Source organism: Dissoconium aciculare (assembly GCF_010015565.1).
Source record: "Dissoconium aciculare CBS 342.82 unplaced genomic scaffold K489scaffold_14, whole genome shotgun sequence".
Lineage (NCBI taxonomy): Eukaryota > Fungi > Ascomycota > Dothideomycetes > Mycosphaerellales > Dissoconiaceae > Dissoconium > Dissoconium aciculare.
In genome coordinates, this window is record NW_022984964.1 from 366,606 (window position 1) to 384,649 (window position 18,044).

The following is an 18,044-nucleotide window of genomic DNA, read 5'->3' on the forward strand; positions in this document are numbered from 1 at the left end:
GACTTTTGACTGGGAGGGATATATGCAGTTATCCCTTGATTTATTTTTTTCCACTGCTCATGCAACGGTGAAGAATAGTAAGGGATAAAACACACGACGCCCGCGGAAGTCTGCAGATGAGTGAATCCAATGGGGGGACGATGCTCCAGCGAGTTGATTTGAATAGGTCGGAAAAAGACAGAGATTCTTCCTCGTTATTAACAATGATAAATACGGTAACGATGAGAGATGACAAAGCGTCTTTTGCTACCGTCCAAAGTACTCTCATCGGCAATAATGACACGGAGGAGATGCAGTGTGGGAAAGTGTACGCGAAACACGACTGATGAGTGCGAGTGACTTTGTACGACGTGAACAGAAGCGCTCAGTACTACCTTCCAATATGATCAATCAGAAAAAGAAACCCGAGATGCGTATTCATAAACACACCTATGCGAAGCGTTTTGTATATAGATAGATAATGCGGTATAAATGCCCATACAGCTGAGGCGTACATCGTTGTATAATAATAATCAATTAGAGATCCCGACACGGCGATCATACAATATTCAATGTCGGAATCTTCTCCGTCGGCATAAGACCCTGAATGCCTCAGGCAAATTACATCGCCCATCGTCATTGTCACGAAGACGCGTCGTCCGCGCCCCGCCAATATCAACATGGAATGGGACACCATCGACAGTACCAAATGAACAGCATCACAGCATAGTAGAAGAAAAAAAACCCAGTTCCTCCTCTCGCCACCGACTCACGCACGGAGAAGGATTCATCTCGATTGAATCGCATACACAAAATATGGACATCCCGACCCACTCCGCCCTCCAAGGCTGCGTCACCTCCCTCCGCTCCAGCATGCAGCTGCTCGAATCCTCCATCGGCATCCTGGACAGCGGCGTGAGCGACTACCCGCGGCTGGCGAACGTGCTCCAAACGACACGGGTAAGAAGAAAAAAAAGCAGGGGAAAAAAGACAGGAAAAGTCGTCCTGTCGAGTTGAACGTCGTCGACTGAAACAAATCTCCTTAGCACTTCGAGCTCGTGTCCGAATCAGCCCTCACGGCGGCGCAGTCCGCCCTGCTCTCCGAGCTGCAGCCGGAGATCACGCAGCTGCTGGCCCGCGTCGAGGCCTACCTGGACAAACTGGCGCGGCGCGAGAAGAGCCTGATGGCGAAGGCGGAGCTGCAGGAAGGCCGGCTCTCCCAACCCGCCAATACCTCTTCCTCGTTGCCGTCGACGAGGGCGAAGAGCCCTGGCGGAGGCGGTAAAGGAGCAGCGGCTACAGGGAGTGCGGACCTCGACGCGATGAGGTTGCAGCAGTTGCGGCTGAAGAAGGAGAGGCTGGCGTATGCGGTGGGCCGTTTGGAGCTGCAGGCGGGGCAGAAGCAGAGGCAGTTGAGGAAGAGCATGGCGGCGGTGTGAATTGATCAATGGGGAAGATGGAGAAGATGGTGGAGAAGAAGAAGAAGAAGAAGAAGAAGAAGAAGAAGAGAGGTGGAATTGTTGAATGTATATACCCCAATGCGAAACACGAGAGAGAGAGAGAGAGAGAGAAATCAATCCAAGACCAAAACGAAGGAGGAGGAGGCCATTCGAAAACAGACATTCTTCCCATCAACGATGACAATGATAATAATGACAATGATAATGATAGTAATGAAAGGCAAGAAGAGGAAGAAGCCGTTCGCTCCTCCGTGCTCCGAATGAAGCCGCACCTAGGCTCGGGGAGGAAAAAAAAAACAAAGAAAGTGGAACACCAGAGGAAAAAAGAAAAGAAAGGCGAGGATAAATAACCTGCAACCAAGAAGGTACGAAAGAAAGAAAGGAAGAAATAAACCAATAAATGAATAAAGGAAGGAAGGAAGGTGATGACTTCTCTCCCTCCAATTCACGACAGGATCTCCTCCATCTATCTCTCCAGGACGACAGCATCAGCAGCGACAACAAAAAAGCCCCCCCCCCGAGTTGTTTTTCGTGTCTCTCTCTCGAAGATGGACCCACAGGATGGGATGGGATGGGAGATCGGTCGTGGCGCCGTAACAAGAAATAAGAATAAGAACCAGGATAAGGACAAGGATGAGAACAGGGAGCACGCGTCTGAGGGAATGCGATGATCGAACGACGCGGATGAGGACGTCTAGGGATCGTATCGTATGTAGCAGTGTGTGCTCATAGAGAAAATGACATAAATCTACATCTACATATACATGTTCGAGGGAAGTGATACATAAATCGTACAGAATTTCTCTCGCATCGTTTTCCTCGTTGGGGGGAAAATTCCCAGGTCCCCGAAAAAAATCTTCTCGTCCATGGGAATCGAAAGGGAAGGTCGATCCCGGGAAAGCACGAAAGAGGGAGATGAAGGGGGAAGAGATGGGGACATCTCCATCCACAAGGTCCATCTGTCGAAGAAACAAAGATTTGTGACGGAGAAAGAGATAAAAAAGGGGGGGCGGGGGAGCGTCGGGGTATCATCATCGTGAGGCTCGTGAAAAAAGGAAATGCCAACAGAGAAGAAGAAGAAGAAGAAGGGAAAAAGAAGAAAGACAACCTTGGAAGGTCGGAGGAAGATGAAACACCCGGGGAAAAAGCCACTTCCGGCGTTCCGGGCTGGGAAGGGAAGGAGGAGCACGTCTCCCTTCTGGAAGGCCGGAGGGGGAAGAATCCCCCACGCCTCGAGCCATGTTTCATCCCCGTCGTCGTGAAACGACGGGTGGCTGATGATGGATCCATCCGAAAGGGCCAGAGCTCCGGGTGGTTTGAAATCAGCCGACACACAGCCAGACAGGCGGACGGCCAGACACGCGCGACGCGCGCGCGGGGAGCAGAGAGCTCAACGGCCCTCCTTCCCTCCTCCTCCGCCGCCACCCAAGCCGTCGCACTCGTTCAACTCCACGCAAGGCAGTCGCCAATCCAGGTCGATGCCCAGTTCGGCGGCGATGCGCTGTTCCAGGCAGGCCATCTGGACCTCCCAGCGGCAGATCAGGCGGACCTTGGTGCGGTGGACGTCGTCCCGCCAGCGGGAGATCTCCGCCGAGCAGGCGCGCTCCATCTCGAGCTCCTCCATGCGTTGGTGCCGCAGCAGTTCCCGGACCTGTTGGTCGTGCCGGGCGGAGCGCATGCGCAGGCGCCGGGCCTGTTCGCCGCGGAGGACGTTGACGGCGGCGGCGTGGCGCGTGGGGAGGAGGTGGTCGCGCAGGTGGAGGGCGTTGGACAGCTCGGCGCGGTCGGCGGGGGTGACGGGCCGGTGGTGGGGCTCGAGGTTGGTGCTGTAGTGGCCGGCGCAGTAGGCTTCCATGTGGCGGGTCGCGATGGCCAGGTCGCGGGTCTCTTTGGCTTGGGTCTCGAGGAGGCTGGCCTCGGCGAGGACTTGCTTGTCTTCGGCTTCGTGGAGGGAGAGCATGTGGCTTTCGTGGAGGTCTTCGACGGCGGCTTGTTGGGTGGTTTTGGATCGGGATCGGATGAGGTCGTTGGCGGCGTCGAGCTCCGTGCGCTGTTTCGATACCAGGGAGAGGAATTCGTCACGATCGGCAGTCTGGGAGATGATGAGGTCTTGATAATCGGGCCTTTGCATGATCTCATGTAGCCGTTCGCGGTCGATCGTCGTCGCTCGTTCCGCGGTCTCTTCGGGTAGGAATTGTGTGTGGATGCCATGTGACGGGATCGGGAGAGGATGTTGTTCCAGATGGGGTTTGTCTAGAGTACCGCTCTTTGCGTTCTTCGCCGCGATGGTGTCCACCCGGGGAGATTGTCCCTCCTCTACAATCGCATCGACATATTTGGCGGGTCGGTCCGAATGACGAACAAGGCGACTGGTCGAGCTGCTGCCCACATGAGTCGGCGGCGGTGCTGTCGTTGCTCTGCTGGTCTGTGGCCGGCTCGCGTTTCCGCGAATCACGTGTATTGGTACATCGGTCGCGTATGGGACGCTGATCTCTGCCAACGAAGTCTTGGACCCCGTCCGATATAACGAGCGAAAGTTCAAACTTCGCAGGCGTCGGAAATGTTTCTTTGGAGGGGGACTGTCGTCCTGCAGTAGTGTAGTCGAGGATTCATAAGGGGCACGCTTCGCGGTTGATCTGGGAAAGGTAGGGATCCCTTCGATGGACACCGTGCTGACGGAAACGGCATCGCATGTGTGATATGAAGGCAGCGAGCCGGGTCGTCGTATTGAGAAATGGTTGTCGTTGGAATAGATGGAGTAGTTCGAGGTAACTTCTGTCGAGACCGAAGCCTTGGAGGCGACCGATGTCGACCGCCAGGACGCAAGAGAGGACAACGTAGCCATGGATGACGGTCGAGTATATCTTTCATATGGCGGATCGATCTCTCTGCCTAGCTCTTCCACCTGCAGTTGCTTGCCAGAGTCCTCTCGGTGGTGATCGACCTGCAAGGCGTCTAGCAGGTTTTTGAGGTCGCATGAAGTGGACGGCGGCAGTTGATCAGGCATGTCGACGGTGATGTGATGGTGGAAGGAGGAAGCGGTGTGTGTTCCCGGAAGGAGTTTCCAACCGTTCGGGATGTCGACGGGCGGCGGGTGTGTGGTGGAAGATGTGACCGGTACTCTGCGCCAACATGCGACCTCGACCAGAGAGGTCGACGATCACGTCAGACGAAGCAAATGCGGCGTGGTAATTGCCAGGCACGTTCCCGGCAAGCGGTGGTGAGGGGACGCTCATGTGAGGAGAGAGAGAGAGAGAGAGAGAGCGATGACAATTCTTGGGTGAGGAATGATTCGAAACGTTCCGTGTGCCTTCTTCGATCAGACAGAACCATGACCGGTAGGTAGTGGGTGGTCATGACATGGTGGTGGTGGTGGTGGTGGTGGTGGTAGTGGAGGATGTGACGATTCCGAGGGAGCGGAGGCGCGTTAGATCCATGTACGGAGACGAGCAGGCCATCATCCTCTGCCCGCCACGAACAGGCCGCCCGAGTGTTGTTTTCCCTCGACGAGAAGCTGCATCGGAAAGGCAGACGCGTCCCGACCGAAGGGAGAGTTTGGGGTTGGCGCATACAGCAGCAGGAGCAGGATGGTCGGTCATGTCCGAGTCCAACTGGATGCGGTTACGGTGGTGGATGTGCAGATGGATTAGTCCCGAGTAGGTGATGAGGGTGGGTGTACGTATGTGGGTATATCGTGTGTCGTGTGTCGTGTGTTGTGTGTCGTGTGGGAGGAACAAGAGTGCGAAAGAGGGTGAGAGAGAGGGACAAATGGCGGTGGTTGGTCAGAAAGTGTCCCGCGGGTGGGCGACGAATGCAGCGCCGAAGCTGTTTTGGGCGGGCAAGAGGCGGCACAGGCGTTTCGATGGGCGGCAGAAGAGGGCGATCGCACTGGATGGGCTTGTTGTTACTGCACTGCACTAGGTAGTGGAGCAATGATCGATGCCCACCCGCACAGTCTTCGAGATCAAGCGAATCGACGTCCACATGTAGGAGAATGACCACTGGACTGGACTGCGGGGGACTGACTCTACCCGCCATGCAGTTCGGTGGACATGCAGTCCCGCAGTACATCCACAGACAAGAAGAGAGGGACAGGCACGAACGGAGCAACTTCCTGATCGAGGCTTTCATACTTGGCGATGTGCAGCAGTGGTGGAGCGCCCGCATATGCCGGCGATGGATAGAGTTTCGTTTGTTCTGTTGGTCGAGCCTGGGACCAGCCGGTGACGATGCTGGAGGAGTAGCGGGAGCGGTAGTAGCAGCAGGAGTAATGGCATTAGTGCCGCAGTATCGACTCTAGAGCACCGACAGTGCCCAACAATCAATTTGGAAAATAACAATAAGGAGACATGATCATCAGCCGGACTGTCTCGGTGCCGGTGAACTCTCCAGTCGTCAGTCATCATCAATCACCTGCATGATGATCATCATCATCGTCGTCGTCGTCGTTGGTTTTTTCTTTCACTGCGGGGCAACGGAGCAAGCCAATGCTGGGCAGGTATGTACTATACTATACTGTGGAGGTAGACATACAGTATCACGTGAGTACCATCAGTAAGGAGTGGATTGGGCTCTCTTACAACTCACTCCTCGCAGGTCTTCTCTTACAGTAGGACATTCCTCACAGGTCTTCTCTTACAGTACGTTCCTCTTCCCTTACGGCACATCCCTCGCAGGTCTTCTCTTCTCTTACAACCCATCCTGTCACGTGCCTGTCCCATCTCCGACTGTGCCTCCCTTCGCCTCTAGAGCGGCACCACCTGGGGGGTAGGCAGGCAAAAGACGTCAGCGCTTGTCCCGATCCCGGCTGGGCTATGCTATACAGTACTATACTATACAGTACTAGTACAGCGAGTGTGACCACCCCGATTCCCTGCCTGTCGATGATAACTTATTCGATCCTTGGCTCGCGTAATCATCCTCCTCCATCCTCCATCCACGCCCCTCATCAATGATTGCAGTACAATACTCGAAGTCTTGTTGGAAAAGTCGTCGCTTCTTTCTGCGAGCTCTTGCCATTTTCCGTATAGATCGTCTCTCTCCATTTAGGGCTTCGGCTCTGTCACGGAGGGATGATACATACCCTACATACCTATGGTGAGACAAGATCGCGTCTCTCTCTCTTCACCATCACATTTTCTCGTTTCTCGTTTATGTTGGTCTCCACGTATTCGATGAGCCTCATGACATCCTTCGTTGTCGGCCGATCCCGTCTCGTCATCGTCAGATCTCGAGCGGGATGTGGTGTGTCATCCATCGTTCGAAGCTTTCATCTCAATCAAGGGCTCTCATCACGTGATATGCAAACGCGGTGCGGCCATCTGAAGATCCTCCACCACTATACCACATCATACATGTACACATACACGCACATTCCATAGCATCAAGCCACAACTGGACGACATCTACGTCAGAGGTGGTCGTACGCATATCGCAAATCATTTATCATCGTAGGATGCGTCCATCCAGCTACAGTTCCCAGCGCTCGAGCGCCAGGTCGCCTCGTGGACCATCCCATCGACGGGTATTCAATTGAGAGTCTCAATACCACTGATGTGCTCCACAATCGTGTAGAACCCTCCTCCCACGCCTTCAGAAACCATCGCTGTCTTCTTCGCTCAGACGAAACATGGAGACTTCGCGAAGTCGGTGGGATCTACGTGACGGGCGACGAAGATCCTCCCGGTGTTTTCCCTCCGACGCCTTTGACTCAGTATCAGCCCGGGTTTTCCGTGTTGCGCGTAGGCGTTGGATGTAGTCGGTGCTAGAGACGGGAGTCTTCCGCTGTCAAGGCGACACTCACTGAATGAACGGCATGTCGCCAGATGATGGCGAGAAGCACTCGATGCGAGTTGCAAGTCGAGAGTAACCTGACATGTTCAGGGAAATTTATCGACAGCTGCGTCATGAGGTAAGCGATACTGACGATGGTGAGAGTGCCCGCTGCCAAAGCGGACACTCAGCAAATGTTGCTGTCCGCAGAGAGCAAAAGCACTGCCGTCTATGAGAGGCACGTCGAGGGAAAACCTGATGTTTTCGGGAAGAGCTCGCTGCGACAACAGCCTATGCAACACCGCTCTCGACACCACGGTCTAACAATTCCCTCCTGAACATCATCATGGTTCAACCTCTGGCACGGACATGCAAGCGAATCCGGCAAGGATTCAACGCCGCAGCTGAACAATCCGGCGTGGACCTCCCTTTTCGCATGTATCGTATCGTCGCATCGCCGCCACCGACGGCAGCGCTGACGCAGGCTTTGCCAGCATCATCTCCTGTCAAGAAATTCACCTTCTCGATTCACCACAATCTGGCGCAGGACCATGTCTGCCGTTGCATTACGTGCTTGAATTGCTGGTGAGCGGGCGGCGATGCCAGCTGCGATGTCGTGACAATAGCTTTGAATTGAACTTGCAATTGGAATAACCCTTCAGATCCCTGCAAACGGCTGCACCACAAGGTAATCAACCCATATTGATGCAAGACTGTTCCACTGGCAAGCGTGAACCCAATGAGCAAATGTCGTTTGCCAGCAAAGTCTCCGCCTTGCATGAAAGCACGGCTTGTGCAACACGAGAACTATCATTAAGGCGTGAGCAATCGCGCCCAGTATGAGACTGTCATCTTCATATCTACGCATCCAATGCGAACCTCAAAACCGAGGTTCGCAGGAGTCCCACCATGGACGAGACCCAACCTACCACACAGGACCGTCTCGGCCTCCTATCCCTACCACCGGAAATTCGTGAACAGGCATACCTCCAGATCCTCAACGAGAAGGACCATTTATTGATCAGCTATAAGCATCAAATGACATGAAGTTGGATCTGCCAAAAGCCCCTGGCAAGGACCTGCAAGCAGATCTACCAAGAGATGGTTACAGCAGCCATACGATCCACGGTAGCTTTCCGATTCCAACTGGGAAACCACGATTTCAATCCTGAGAGTTAGATTAATCAATCGATGCGCCAAGATCATCCTTCCTAGAATTAAAGATCCCAAACTCGTCGTTCGACCCATCAATCAAGACGAGAAAACGCGACCTCCTCGAGACGCCCAAAAATCCCATCCCGGTCTCCGGCCCAAAGACCCGCCCACCGCCGCCAACATGTCAACCGCCGAGCTCTTCCCCCGGCTCCTCCGCCCGCTCTGGACTACCCCGCCGAGAGTCTTCGCCGGGCACTTCCACGAAGGCAACCACGACTCCCGGATCGCCAGCAAAACCGCCCAGAGGAACCTCCCCGTCCACGACAACGGGGATCCCAAAGCCGTCGTCATCCTCCGCGCCAAAGTCTTTTCCCAGAGAGATCCGACTTCGCTGACGGGCGGCTCCACGGTCTATGGGACTCGTCCCGGTGATACGTCGCGGTTTTCGTATGGGGGAGTATACCCGGCCGTGCGGGTGCCGAACACGGACGCTTCGCGACGCCCTCAGGGAGATGGCCTTGTTGTCGTCATTGGCGGATGAGGTTGGGACGGATATGACGTTGGACATGTATCGGAGGAATCAGCATCTCTTAATCGGACCCAGCTTACCATTCGCCCCTCCGAGGTGAAACGATTGTACAACGTTACATCGTCCGCTATAAATAAATCATGAAAGAGACGAGTTGGGACCGGGAAACATTACCAACATCACCGTGTGACCGATAGATAGATAGATGCTGTGCGAGCCACGTGAGGTCCCAACACACACACACACACACACACACACACATATATATATATATATATGCAGGTCACAAGAATAGCCATCACGTGGGAAGTAAATGCCTCGAGCACAACGCTGTGTCCCCAACGCTCCTCTTAGCAGGTACACGCGAAAGGGCCCGAGGAGTCGGGTCGGGGCGGGGGGGACGAACGCTTCGTCACGAGGCGGGCGGAAAGCAAGCAATCGGGCAAGCAGACATTGGGATTGTACGATGGCCATCACGAGGGAAGGAGGAGGGGGTCATCGATCAGCAGCATTCCTGTGAGAGGGAGAGACGGAATAGATTATGGTATTCATTCGGATGATCGATGCGCACGTCCATCACGCGAGCCGTAGCAGGAAGGAAGCGGTCCCATTTCAGAAAGAAGCGACAGGGAGAGACCGAGTCATACATACATGCGAGGGAAAAACCCCCCACAAAACAAAAGGATGGAATAAATTTTTCCCCTCCCGAGCGATCGCATAGAGAGGGAACGGGGATTTCCTTCTCTGAAGGCCAAAAATCCACAAGGAGAAAGGTCGAGGCCCGCCACGCTGGAGAACTTGCTCGCGGAAGAAATCGACGACAGGGGTCGACAGAAACAAAGCAACGACGAACAATGCTCAGACGCCCAAAAGAAAACCAAAGCAGTCATGTAAATCGTATCAGAAGCCCAGCTCGCGAAGGAAGGAAGGGAGGGAGGGAGGAGAACCCATCTCATCCCACCGCGAAGGTGCTCCTCTTCCTCAAACCCTCGCCGTACCACCAGAGGATGAAGGGCACCGGCAAGCCCACGACGATGCCCAGGAAGGCCAGCACCGAATTGCCCCAGCCGTAGCCCAGGACGGAGTACATCTGGTGGGCGAAGAGCGGGAAGGCGAAGCCGCCCAGCGAGCGGAAGACGGCGGTCGCGGCGATGGCCGAGGCGGCGTAGCGCGTGTACGAGTCGACGATGTAGGTCTGGCAGTTCTGGAAGACGAGCTGGTTGCCGGCGGCGAAGATGGCGGTGCCGATGTTGGGCACGATCCAGTGCAGTTTGTTCTGGGCCGACCAGCCGTAGAGCAGCAGGCCGACGGGGACCATGACGGCGCCGGGCAGCATCAGCGGCACGCGGAACTCGCTGCGGCCGACGTCCGAGTTCTGCGCCCTCAGGTTCTTGTAGATCTTGTCGGCGAAGTTGGCCGCGATCTGCGTGCCCGCGTAGAAGCCGATGCCCAGCGAGATGTAGTTGAGGCCCGCGATGCCCGTGTTGGTCTCGTTGTATTGCTCCCGCCACACCTCCGGGAAGCTGGCCAGGACGAGGTAGAGGACGCCGTAGACGTAGCCGATGTAGAGCGCCATGAGCTGGACGATGGGTTGGGTGGTGAGGAGGATGATGGGGCGTTTGAAGGCGGTGCCGAGGTGGCTGGCCATGCTCCTCTTGGGGTTCTCGAATTCGGTGTAGAGGTCTTTGTTGCCGGTCTTCTTGACCAGATAGTTCTTCTTCTTCTGGAGGATCGTCGCCGCGTAGGTCTCGTGGAGGAGGAAGTAGCCCATGACCTGCACGATGATGGCGACGATCGACGTCGACCAGAAGACCCACCTCCAGCTGCTGTATTGTGCGATGAAACCACCGGCGATGGGTCCTACGGCCGGACCGAGCAAGGGCATGAGCGAGTAAAGCGCCATGGCTCGGCCACGTTCTTGTGGAAGCCAGATGTCAGCCAAGACACCACCGCCGATTCCCATGGGTGCACTTCCACCGAGACCGGATAGGAAGCGAAAGGCGATGAGCATTCCGATGTTTGTTGAAAAGCCGGCAGCGAGGTTGAAAATGAAATAGAACATTCCGCTAGCTTGAAGTACCACTCTCCGTCCGTATATTTCCGAGAGAGGGCCTAGTAATAAAGGACCGACGGCGAAACCCAGGATGAAAACCGACATGGCCAGGCCAGCGAGGGCGGCATCATCGACCCCTAATGATGTCTGCACGTCGAGCAAGGCCGGTGCGATCATGGAACTTGAAACGGGTGAAATGAATGTGAAGAGCGACACGGTCAACGTGGCAAGCCATTTGCGGTTATTCGTCCAATTCTTGGGGTTCTCCGGATCTGTACGGGTTTCCCATGTTACAAGGTTGGAATCGCTCTCCGCTTTGGCTGATTTCATGGATGCATTTCGACGCATGCTACCGATCTTGGATTGGCCCATCTTGGACGCCGCGCGGATGATCTGGATCTGTCCAAAGGTTGTGCCGTCTCGGTCTGATGATTTAGGATAGGGACCGGCGGTCCCGAGACGTGCTTCCTCATCCCAGAATTCCGCCTCTTCTTCTTCGGCTTGCTGGTAATCGTGAACTGCACCGGCGTAGTAATCGAGATCCGAAACGATCAAATGTAAATCGACGATTTCTTCCCTCGCGACACTCCGTTGTGAACGCCGCGAGTCGCCTCTGTTGAATGTTTGACCTTCGCGGAACCATGTCGGAGGATTTCTTGTATCTGCTCCTCGTCCTCCATGTGGCCCACGTATCGGCTCGAACTCTTGCGAGAGCCACGGGAATTGATCATTCGTCATTGGTCGTAGACGAGCGGCTTCGACTTCTTCGATGCCTTTATGTGATGAACTGCCTTCGGTCTCTGTGAATGTGCTGGTGGAATTGCTATTCCAGGACTTGACAGTGCCCACCGTGCTTCGAGGTGTAGCGGACATGACTTGTATGTACGCCAACGAGGGCGTTGGTATATAGTTGCAGATGTCGATGCGGACGAAAAGGGAAGAACCATGCAAGGCAAATGAATCGGTACAATCGTCGACGCTGGCCCTTGTCAAACTAGTGACATGAGGCTTAGTGTGTGCAACAGCGAGTCGATTGGAAAGAGAGTAGACAACGAGCGTTCGTCCATCTCCTCAAACGGAAACATGCTGCCGGCATCGAGTATATGTTCACGGACGGATAGACCATCGAAAACCCGCTCACACGGCCACAGCGATCCAACGGGGGCCATGGCCTCACACCCCCAAGCCATGCGGATGGAGACAATGTGGCAGCACCAGCAGTGCACACCACTCCCAACCGGCCCCGTGTCCCTGGGAGGGCACAGCAGCATCCACAGGGTGCGACATCATCGTCGGGCGGAGTCTGATATGAGCGTCTGTGCTGATCCAGAAATGTCTACAGTACAGTACAGTACAGTGCAGTCAAGTCCAGTGCGGTACATGACATTTGCTGCACTGCTGTATCGTGTCGTGTCTGGGTGAGGTGTGCGATGTACCCGCGCCTAAAACAAGCTAGCGTCCACTGTTGTGCCCCGAAACAGTTCGGTCGTTCAAGACTTGCTGCTAAACTCGGGGCGCGCTAATCACTCCCAGCCGACCCGTAGCCTCACCCTCAGCGTCGGTGTTCGGTTCCCCGCCGGACTATTGTCTTCGAAACTATGTCTATGTTTAATTTGTCCTTTCCAAGACATAAGCAACGCTCACTCTCGTACCGTAGAGCGGCTGGGGATAGAAGTTCACATCAGCACGTTTCGTCAGACGGTTTTACTCTGTAACGGGCACAGCAACGGATGTGGCGGGGAAGGAAATGTCTTGTGCTGGGCAGGATTCCCTCCACGTCAAGAGGAAAATGTCCGCACGCGCTCCGTCTGCATTTTCTTTGTCGATACCGTCGCTGGCAACGATGATGCTTTGATTTTTGTTGGAGATCACTGGGTCGTTCTTACATTGCCGCGGCATCCCTTGAGAGTTCCCTGCTGGGTGGACCGGGCAATGCGGCGAGCAACATGTGCATCAATCCTTGTCGTCCGCCCTTTTGACTTGCGAAAGGTGCGACCTGGACACGACCGTTGGCTCCATGCAACGGCTATGCAGGCAGGCTTGCCACGCCGCCGCCGTATGTGTATGAGAATACTTCTGCCTCGTGTATAATAATTGACAGGAGCAAGCTCTCGATTACGGCAAGACGAGATAGCATATCTCTGCCATACAGCGTTAGACAGCGATCGCGCTCATGTCAGAATCGCATCAGCGTATCGCAGCCTGCATGTCTGTGCCGATGCCTGTGCAGGACGCCGCGGATGCAACCTTTCTCATGGCCATCGCGTGACGATGATGACGATGACGATGATGGTGCTGACATGTACACTCCCTGGTCACAGCTGGGAAAAGCAGACATTGTGTGGAGAAACCGTTGGCCTCCGGGACATGCAAGGACGATATATCTTTGCCAATACTCGCCAAGTCGAGAGAGTGTACAACTGTCATACCAGAACAGAGGAAGCGAATATCGTCTCCTGACCTTTTCTCAGATGCTGTAGCGTCTGTGGACGAATCTGCGTGGACTTGATCGACGGGGTTCTTCTACGCATACGCTAGATGTGTCCGTTGTTGTAACGTAGATCTCGACCGGTTGATATGTCGTAGTTCACGGAAGTAAGTCATGCATCCTCGCTAACGGCTCCAGCCTCGCTCTAACTCCAGGGCGGAACATTTCTCTGGCATGTCTCACTAAATCACCGACAAGGCTGGACAAACCATTCGGTAACTTTGGCTCGATCCGACATCTCCTCGTTGACCGCAATTTTCAGACCGCTCGACAGTGATGTTTCGCGAACGATGAGATGAATTCGAGATCCGACATCTTGAGAGCTGATTTCTTGCTGGCCCCGTGCCAAAGGCTGAAGTTCAGGTGGGAACGTGCGTGCACTTACGCCATCCCGCAGGAGAATTGATGGCGCCGATCGCGCCTCCCGTTGCGACGCCCAAACTTGCACACCTGCATTGGAAAATAATAAAGAAGGACCAATACAGGAAGCAGCATCCGCCAATTCCGCCGCCAATACCACTTGGGCCCTCGTGTGAAAGAATGGAACATTTTCCCAGAAAAGCGTTCTCTTTCTGACGCTGCCATTCTGCCCGTCATGACGTGAAAGCTGTCCTCTCGTAGAAAGCACGCATGCATTGCTGCCATTATCATATTATCATGAGTAGTGCAGAGCCGCTTCGCTGAAGAACTCTTATTATGGGTCGGTGATGAGCCCTTCAAAGCTCGAAATACAGTATTTGCCCTGGCCTTCCGCTTACCATATGCACGTCGATTGATTCGTGCGTGCAAATACATGCACATGCGGGACCCCCAAAGTAACGATGCAACCTCGCTCCTGGTCTTCCATCGATGGCACCAAGCGTCACGACCAGGCTGTCATCGACTCAATCAACCAGATGGTGGCCGGATCTACAGTATATGCCATTGCCCAGGCTAAACATTCCGAGACATTTTACTCCTGGCGGGAAATTTCGCCGAAAGCCCTGCTTGGTTGGAAATTGATTCTCAGACCCAGTCTCGTTTCATAGTCTTCACGGAGAAATCGGGTGGATTTCTCAGTAAATAGAGTTTCTGCTGCCTGCCTTTGAGATATGATAGACGATCATGATGGGTTTCAGGTTCAGTGCTTGCTTCGACGGTGAAGAATGCCCTGCGGTGGTGGCTGGACGGGAGGGGGTTGGCGCACATCGCCTTGTCTGGAAAGTGTATTTTGATTGCCGAAGCAGATACACAATTGACCAGGCAGGACTAGACTCGTGTACACGATCGCCAGTACATGCCACGATGCAGTTGCACAGCTTTCTCAGTTCTGTTCAAATCACCATATCGTGTGTCTCCAGACCAATCATACAGACAGGAGACTGGCCAATATTGCAAGTGGGGGAGCTCATCGCATAGTAGTGATAACACAACGCGAAGGAGGATACTCAAAGTCAAAAGCGACATGAACTTCTATTGTCACAGTATCGACCAAGAAACAATGTTACACAGGGCATACCGCGAGTCTTCCAGAAAGCAAAAGAGACCCCATGCAACGCCTAGTCTTCAGTAATAAGTATGCAAATCGATATGTCATCGCATCGGCGAAAAATAATTTGTCTTCTCCGAAAGTGTATTGTTTGCGTGTGAATATGCGAACGAGTGAATCCAGGTGACCATCGGAGGTTGCTATTCCTCGAGATGCTTCTCTAGATCACCTAAAAGATCTTCCTCTGCCTCTGCAGCAACAGTCTGCGGTGCAGATATTGGCTCTTCTGCGGTCGCTGATTGTCCTTCAGCTTCGGTGGCAGGCTCCTGAGCTTCTGCTTCTGTTGGTTCTGGTGCGGCTACAGACTCTGCAGCAGTCACTGCATTCGATGCTTCGGGAGCTTCTGCGATTGAGACCGTCGTCGCTGGTGGTATTTCCGTAGGCAATGAATCTGATTGTGTCTCTTCAGAAGATGTGGCCTGGACCGGATCTGTCGGTGGGGCTTTCTCCTCTGGTTGACTTGCTGAAGGCTCTACTGGTTGAGCGGTGGATTCGGCCGCGGGAACAGCAGGAGCTTCAGCGGCAGTTTCGGTGGTCGAATCGGCGGCAGCTTCGGCGATAGATTCAGTGACAGGTTCGACTGCAGATTCGGCCGTCGGTGGAAGTGCGCTCTCAGCTCTGGTTTCAGCTGCAGTTTCGATAGCGGAAGAGGCCGTGGATTCAACCGGAGGCTCGATGGTGGTCTCAGCCGTCGCTTCAGCTGTGGTTTCAACGGCAGGTGTCGCGACGGGCGGCTCTTCTTGCACGTCCTTTGATGCATGCTCCTCGATAGGCTCTACTGGCGACTGATCAGCAAGAGATGCCGCGCTCTCAGGATGGTCTAAAGCTGCGTTGTCATCGTGCGTCACTGTGCTTGGAGGCTGCTCTATCGAACCCTTGTCCACACTTGGAGCTTCAACAATAACTGTCTCTACTGGTGCCTCTGATGCCGTGGCGGGCTCTACAGTTGGCACCGGCGGCTCTTCTATCGTGACCTCGATGGCGATGGCGTCTGGTGGAGCGATGAGGACTGTGTTAACATCTGTAGCTGGCTCTGTTGACGGCTCAGTGACAGTCTCAGTTATTGGCGCAGCTATCGGCCCATCAGCCCCGCCAGTCGTGGGGGCAATTGTCGGTTCCATTACCAGGTCATCCGTCGGCTCGTAATCATCGGCAGGTTCCTCTGGTAATAGCTCAGGAGAGTATGTGTCCTCACCCATCATAGATTCGTCCGCTCCCTCATTGGGAGTTTCAATGGTAGATTCGCCTGGTGCTTCAGACATCTCCACATCTTCTTCGGGCTTAGAATCCGAGGTTGCTGTGGTGTGATTTGATGCCTCCGTCAGAGACGGCTTCGCGGGTATCTGCGGAACACTTCGACTCTCGGCCGCGGCAGCATTCGTGGTCGGGCCGGTTGGAGCGTCGTCGTCGGTCAATTCACCCTCTTCACGATCGTCGTCATCTCCATCATCGTCCTCCTCGCCATCATCGTCACCATCATCGTCACCCGACCCTTCATCATCGCCTCCATCCTCTTGCGAATTGTCTTGCTGTGCGGCTGCAGCAGCTGCCGCTTGTTCTGCGCTGACATCTTCGCTCGCCTCCTCTCCCTTGGCGACATGCTTTACAGTCTGCCCTGGCTGAGGTACAATCTTCGTTGCATTTGGCACAATAGTGGTATACGTAGATCCGTCGGGGTTGGTGAAGGTGACACGTTTCTTGCCTCGGCCAGGTCCACCCTTCTTCTTTGGAGGTGGTCGATTCCGTCGAGGTGCGTTGTGAAGAGGCTCGGCCACAACAATTCCAGCTTCGTTGGCGACACCAAGGCCTTCGATGACAGTACCGGGCGCAGCAAACACAGGTACAACATCGGCCAATTGTGCTGGTTCGGTGATCTCGCCTTCAATCGTCTGACCAACCGGTAATAAAACGTCATACACGGTGACTTCACCTTCGGGCCCAATTCTCTGTACTTTGGTCTTGCGCATGGCAATAGGACCACCTTGGAGCTCGGTGCCCAGACTCGGCAGACCCTTGCGCCTCTTTGCAAGGAATTCGAAATGCTTATGCTCGGGCTCTAGTTGCTGTTCCGGTACAGGCTTCCACTTTTTCGCAAGGTAGCCTCGATCGTCGAATGCGATTTTCGAGGCCTCGTTGCCGTTGTCGTCTGGCTTGTCTTCATCTGTATTGTTGGAACCGGCTTTCCGCTTGGTGCCTACTTTACCGGAACGTGCAAGGCGCAAAAGCTGTTGAGTCCACGGAGAAAGCAGTTGGTAGTCGCGAGGCAGTGGAGGATCTCCCCATTTATCGTCCACGACGGCAACAACTTCCGCCACTGGAGGGACCATTGACACGCGCGATACTGATTGAGACCATTGCTTGACAGGCAATCCTTCGAAGACATCATTGTCGGCATTTGTCCGACCAGAACGATTGCTACGACCAGGAGGACGGTACTATCGAGCACAAAGAAATGTTAGCGAGGCTTTATTTTGTGAGAATATTGAAGAAGAAAATAAATGAGATGGAGAAACACAGTAGCACTGGTAATCCAGAGAGAATGTGACAATTGCTAAGGATTACGAGTCATAAATGATGAAGCGTGAGAAGATCCATGACATGCGGTCTCCTCAGCTGCTTGGGTGCTTCGGGCTAGTCGTCCGCGCGAGTGTACACTGTGTTTCGAGGCGCTTCGTGGAGGATGTGTGCCTCGCATAGAAGCAATTGGTTGCTGCGCTGAATTTTGAACACACGTACCGGAGCCATAATGGCGTTGGCGCTCTCGCGCCGCGACTATTGTTGAGGTATTCGATAAATCAGGACTCGGAACAATTTCTATGCTGGTATGGTCGCGATCGTGGCGCGTGCGCGTCTGTCGCGTTGGTCGTATGATTGATACTCGAGAAATCTGCAATTCAGGCGAATCTGTAGAAGGTTCTTGATGATAGTCTTTTATGATATTGTGTTAGCTGATTGTTTGAACAGTGCGCTGCGCGTGTCGCAAATTCCCCAAAAGCGAGTCGTGTTCAACGCGCTCGGGAAACGGAGGTCCTGGCAACGACAGAGTAAAAGCCACGCCAATCCGGACCGGGCCCCGGAGC

General features: G+C 54.3%; 7 protein-coding genes across 7 annotated transcripts; 2 read left to right on the top strand and 5 right to left on the bottom strand.

The window, feature by feature from the left end:
• Positions 1-666: 666 nt before the first annotated feature.
• On the top strand, positions 667-1,619 carry K489DRAFT_384079 (DASH complex, subunit Spc19). Its single transcript, XM_033605772.1, has 2 exons — positions 667-939; positions 1,026-1,619. Exons 1-2 carry the CDS (start codon positions 796-798, stop codon positions 1,416-1,418), a joined length of 537 nt encoding a protein of 178 aa, XP_033456215.1. The 5' UTR covers positions 667-795; the 3' UTR covers positions 1,419-1,619.
• K489DRAFT_76099 (uncharacterized protein) lies at positions 1,212-1,858 on the top strand. Its single transcript, XM_033608906.1, has one exon. The coding sequence runs from the start codon at positions 1,427-1,429 to the stop codon at positions 1,787-1,789; it is 363 nt and encodes a 120-aa protein (XP_033456216.1). The 5' UTR covers positions 1,212-1,426; the 3' UTR covers positions 1,790-1,858.
• K489DRAFT_76092 (uncharacterized protein) lies at positions 1,674-2,614 on the bottom strand. Its single transcript, XM_033608903.1, has one exon. It carries the CDS (start codon positions 2,396-2,398, stop codon positions 1,928-1,930), a length of 471 nt encoding a protein of 156 aa, XP_033456217.1. The 5' UTR covers positions 2,399-2,614; the 3' UTR covers positions 1,674-1,927.
• On the bottom strand, positions 2,615-4,623 carry K489DRAFT_76093 (uncharacterized protein). The gene has a single exon (XM_033608904.1). It carries the CDS (start codon positions 4,444-4,446, stop codon positions 2,830-2,832), a length of 1,617 nt encoding a protein of 538 aa, XP_033456218.1. The 5' UTR covers positions 4,447-4,623; the 3' UTR covers positions 2,615-2,829.
• On the bottom strand, positions 4,526-5,197 carry K489DRAFT_76096 (uncharacterized protein). The gene has a single exon (XM_033608905.1). The coding sequence runs from the start codon at positions 5,007-5,009 to the stop codon at positions 4,605-4,607; it is 405 nt and encodes a 134-aa protein (XP_033456219.1). The 5' UTR covers positions 5,010-5,197; the 3' UTR covers positions 4,526-4,604.
• Positions 5,198-9,847: 4,650 nt separating this feature from the next.
• Positions 9,848-11,320, bottom strand: K489DRAFT_390865 (MFS general substrate transporter; the record flags this gene model as incomplete). Its single annotated transcript, XM_033606639.1, has 1 exon — positions 9,848-11,320. One exon carries the CDS (start codon positions 11,318-11,320, stop codon positions 9,848-9,850), a length of 1,473 nt encoding a protein of 490 aa, XP_033456220.1.
• Positions 11,321-14,814: 3,494 nt separating this feature from the next.
• On the bottom strand, positions 14,815-17,968 carry K489DRAFT_384086 (uncharacterized protein). Its single transcript, XM_033605773.1, has 2 exons — positions 17,701-17,968; positions 14,815-17,399 (listed from the first exon to the last, which is right to left on the bottom strand). The coding sequence occupies exons 1-2, from the start codon at positions 17,707-17,709 to the stop codon at positions 15,105-15,107; spliced, it is 2,304 nt and encodes a 767-aa protein (XP_033456221.1). The 5' UTR covers positions 17,710-17,968; the 3' UTR covers positions 14,815-15,104.
• Positions 17,969-18,044: the final 76 nt, after the last annotated feature.

Bases quoted from the DNA above. Each gene is read 5' to 3' on its own strand.
- K489DRAFT_76099 (XM_033608906.1), top strand. From the start codon at position 1,427: ATGGGGAAGATGGAGAAGATGGTGGAGAAGAAGAAGAAGAAGAAGAAG.
- K489DRAFT_76092 (XM_033608903.1), bottom strand. From the start codon at position 2,398: ATGGACCTTGTGGATGGAGATGTCCCCATCTCTTCCCCCTTCATCTCC.
- K489DRAFT_76096 (XM_033608905.1), bottom strand. From the start codon at position 5,009: ATGCGCCAACCCCAAACTCTCCCTTCGGTCGGGACGCGTCTGCCTTTC.
- K489DRAFT_76093 (XM_033608904.1), bottom strand. From the start codon at position 4,446: ATGCCTGATCAACTGCCGCCGTCCACTTCATGCGACCTCAAAAACCTG.
- K489DRAFT_384079 (XM_033605772.1), top strand. From the start codon at position 796: ATGGACATCCCGACCCACTCCGCCCTCCAAGGCTGCGTCACCTCCCTC. The intron at 940-1,025 runs GTAAGAAGAAAA...AAATCTCCTTAG, and splicing joins ACGTGCTCCAAACGACACGG to CACTTCGAGCTCGTGTCCGA.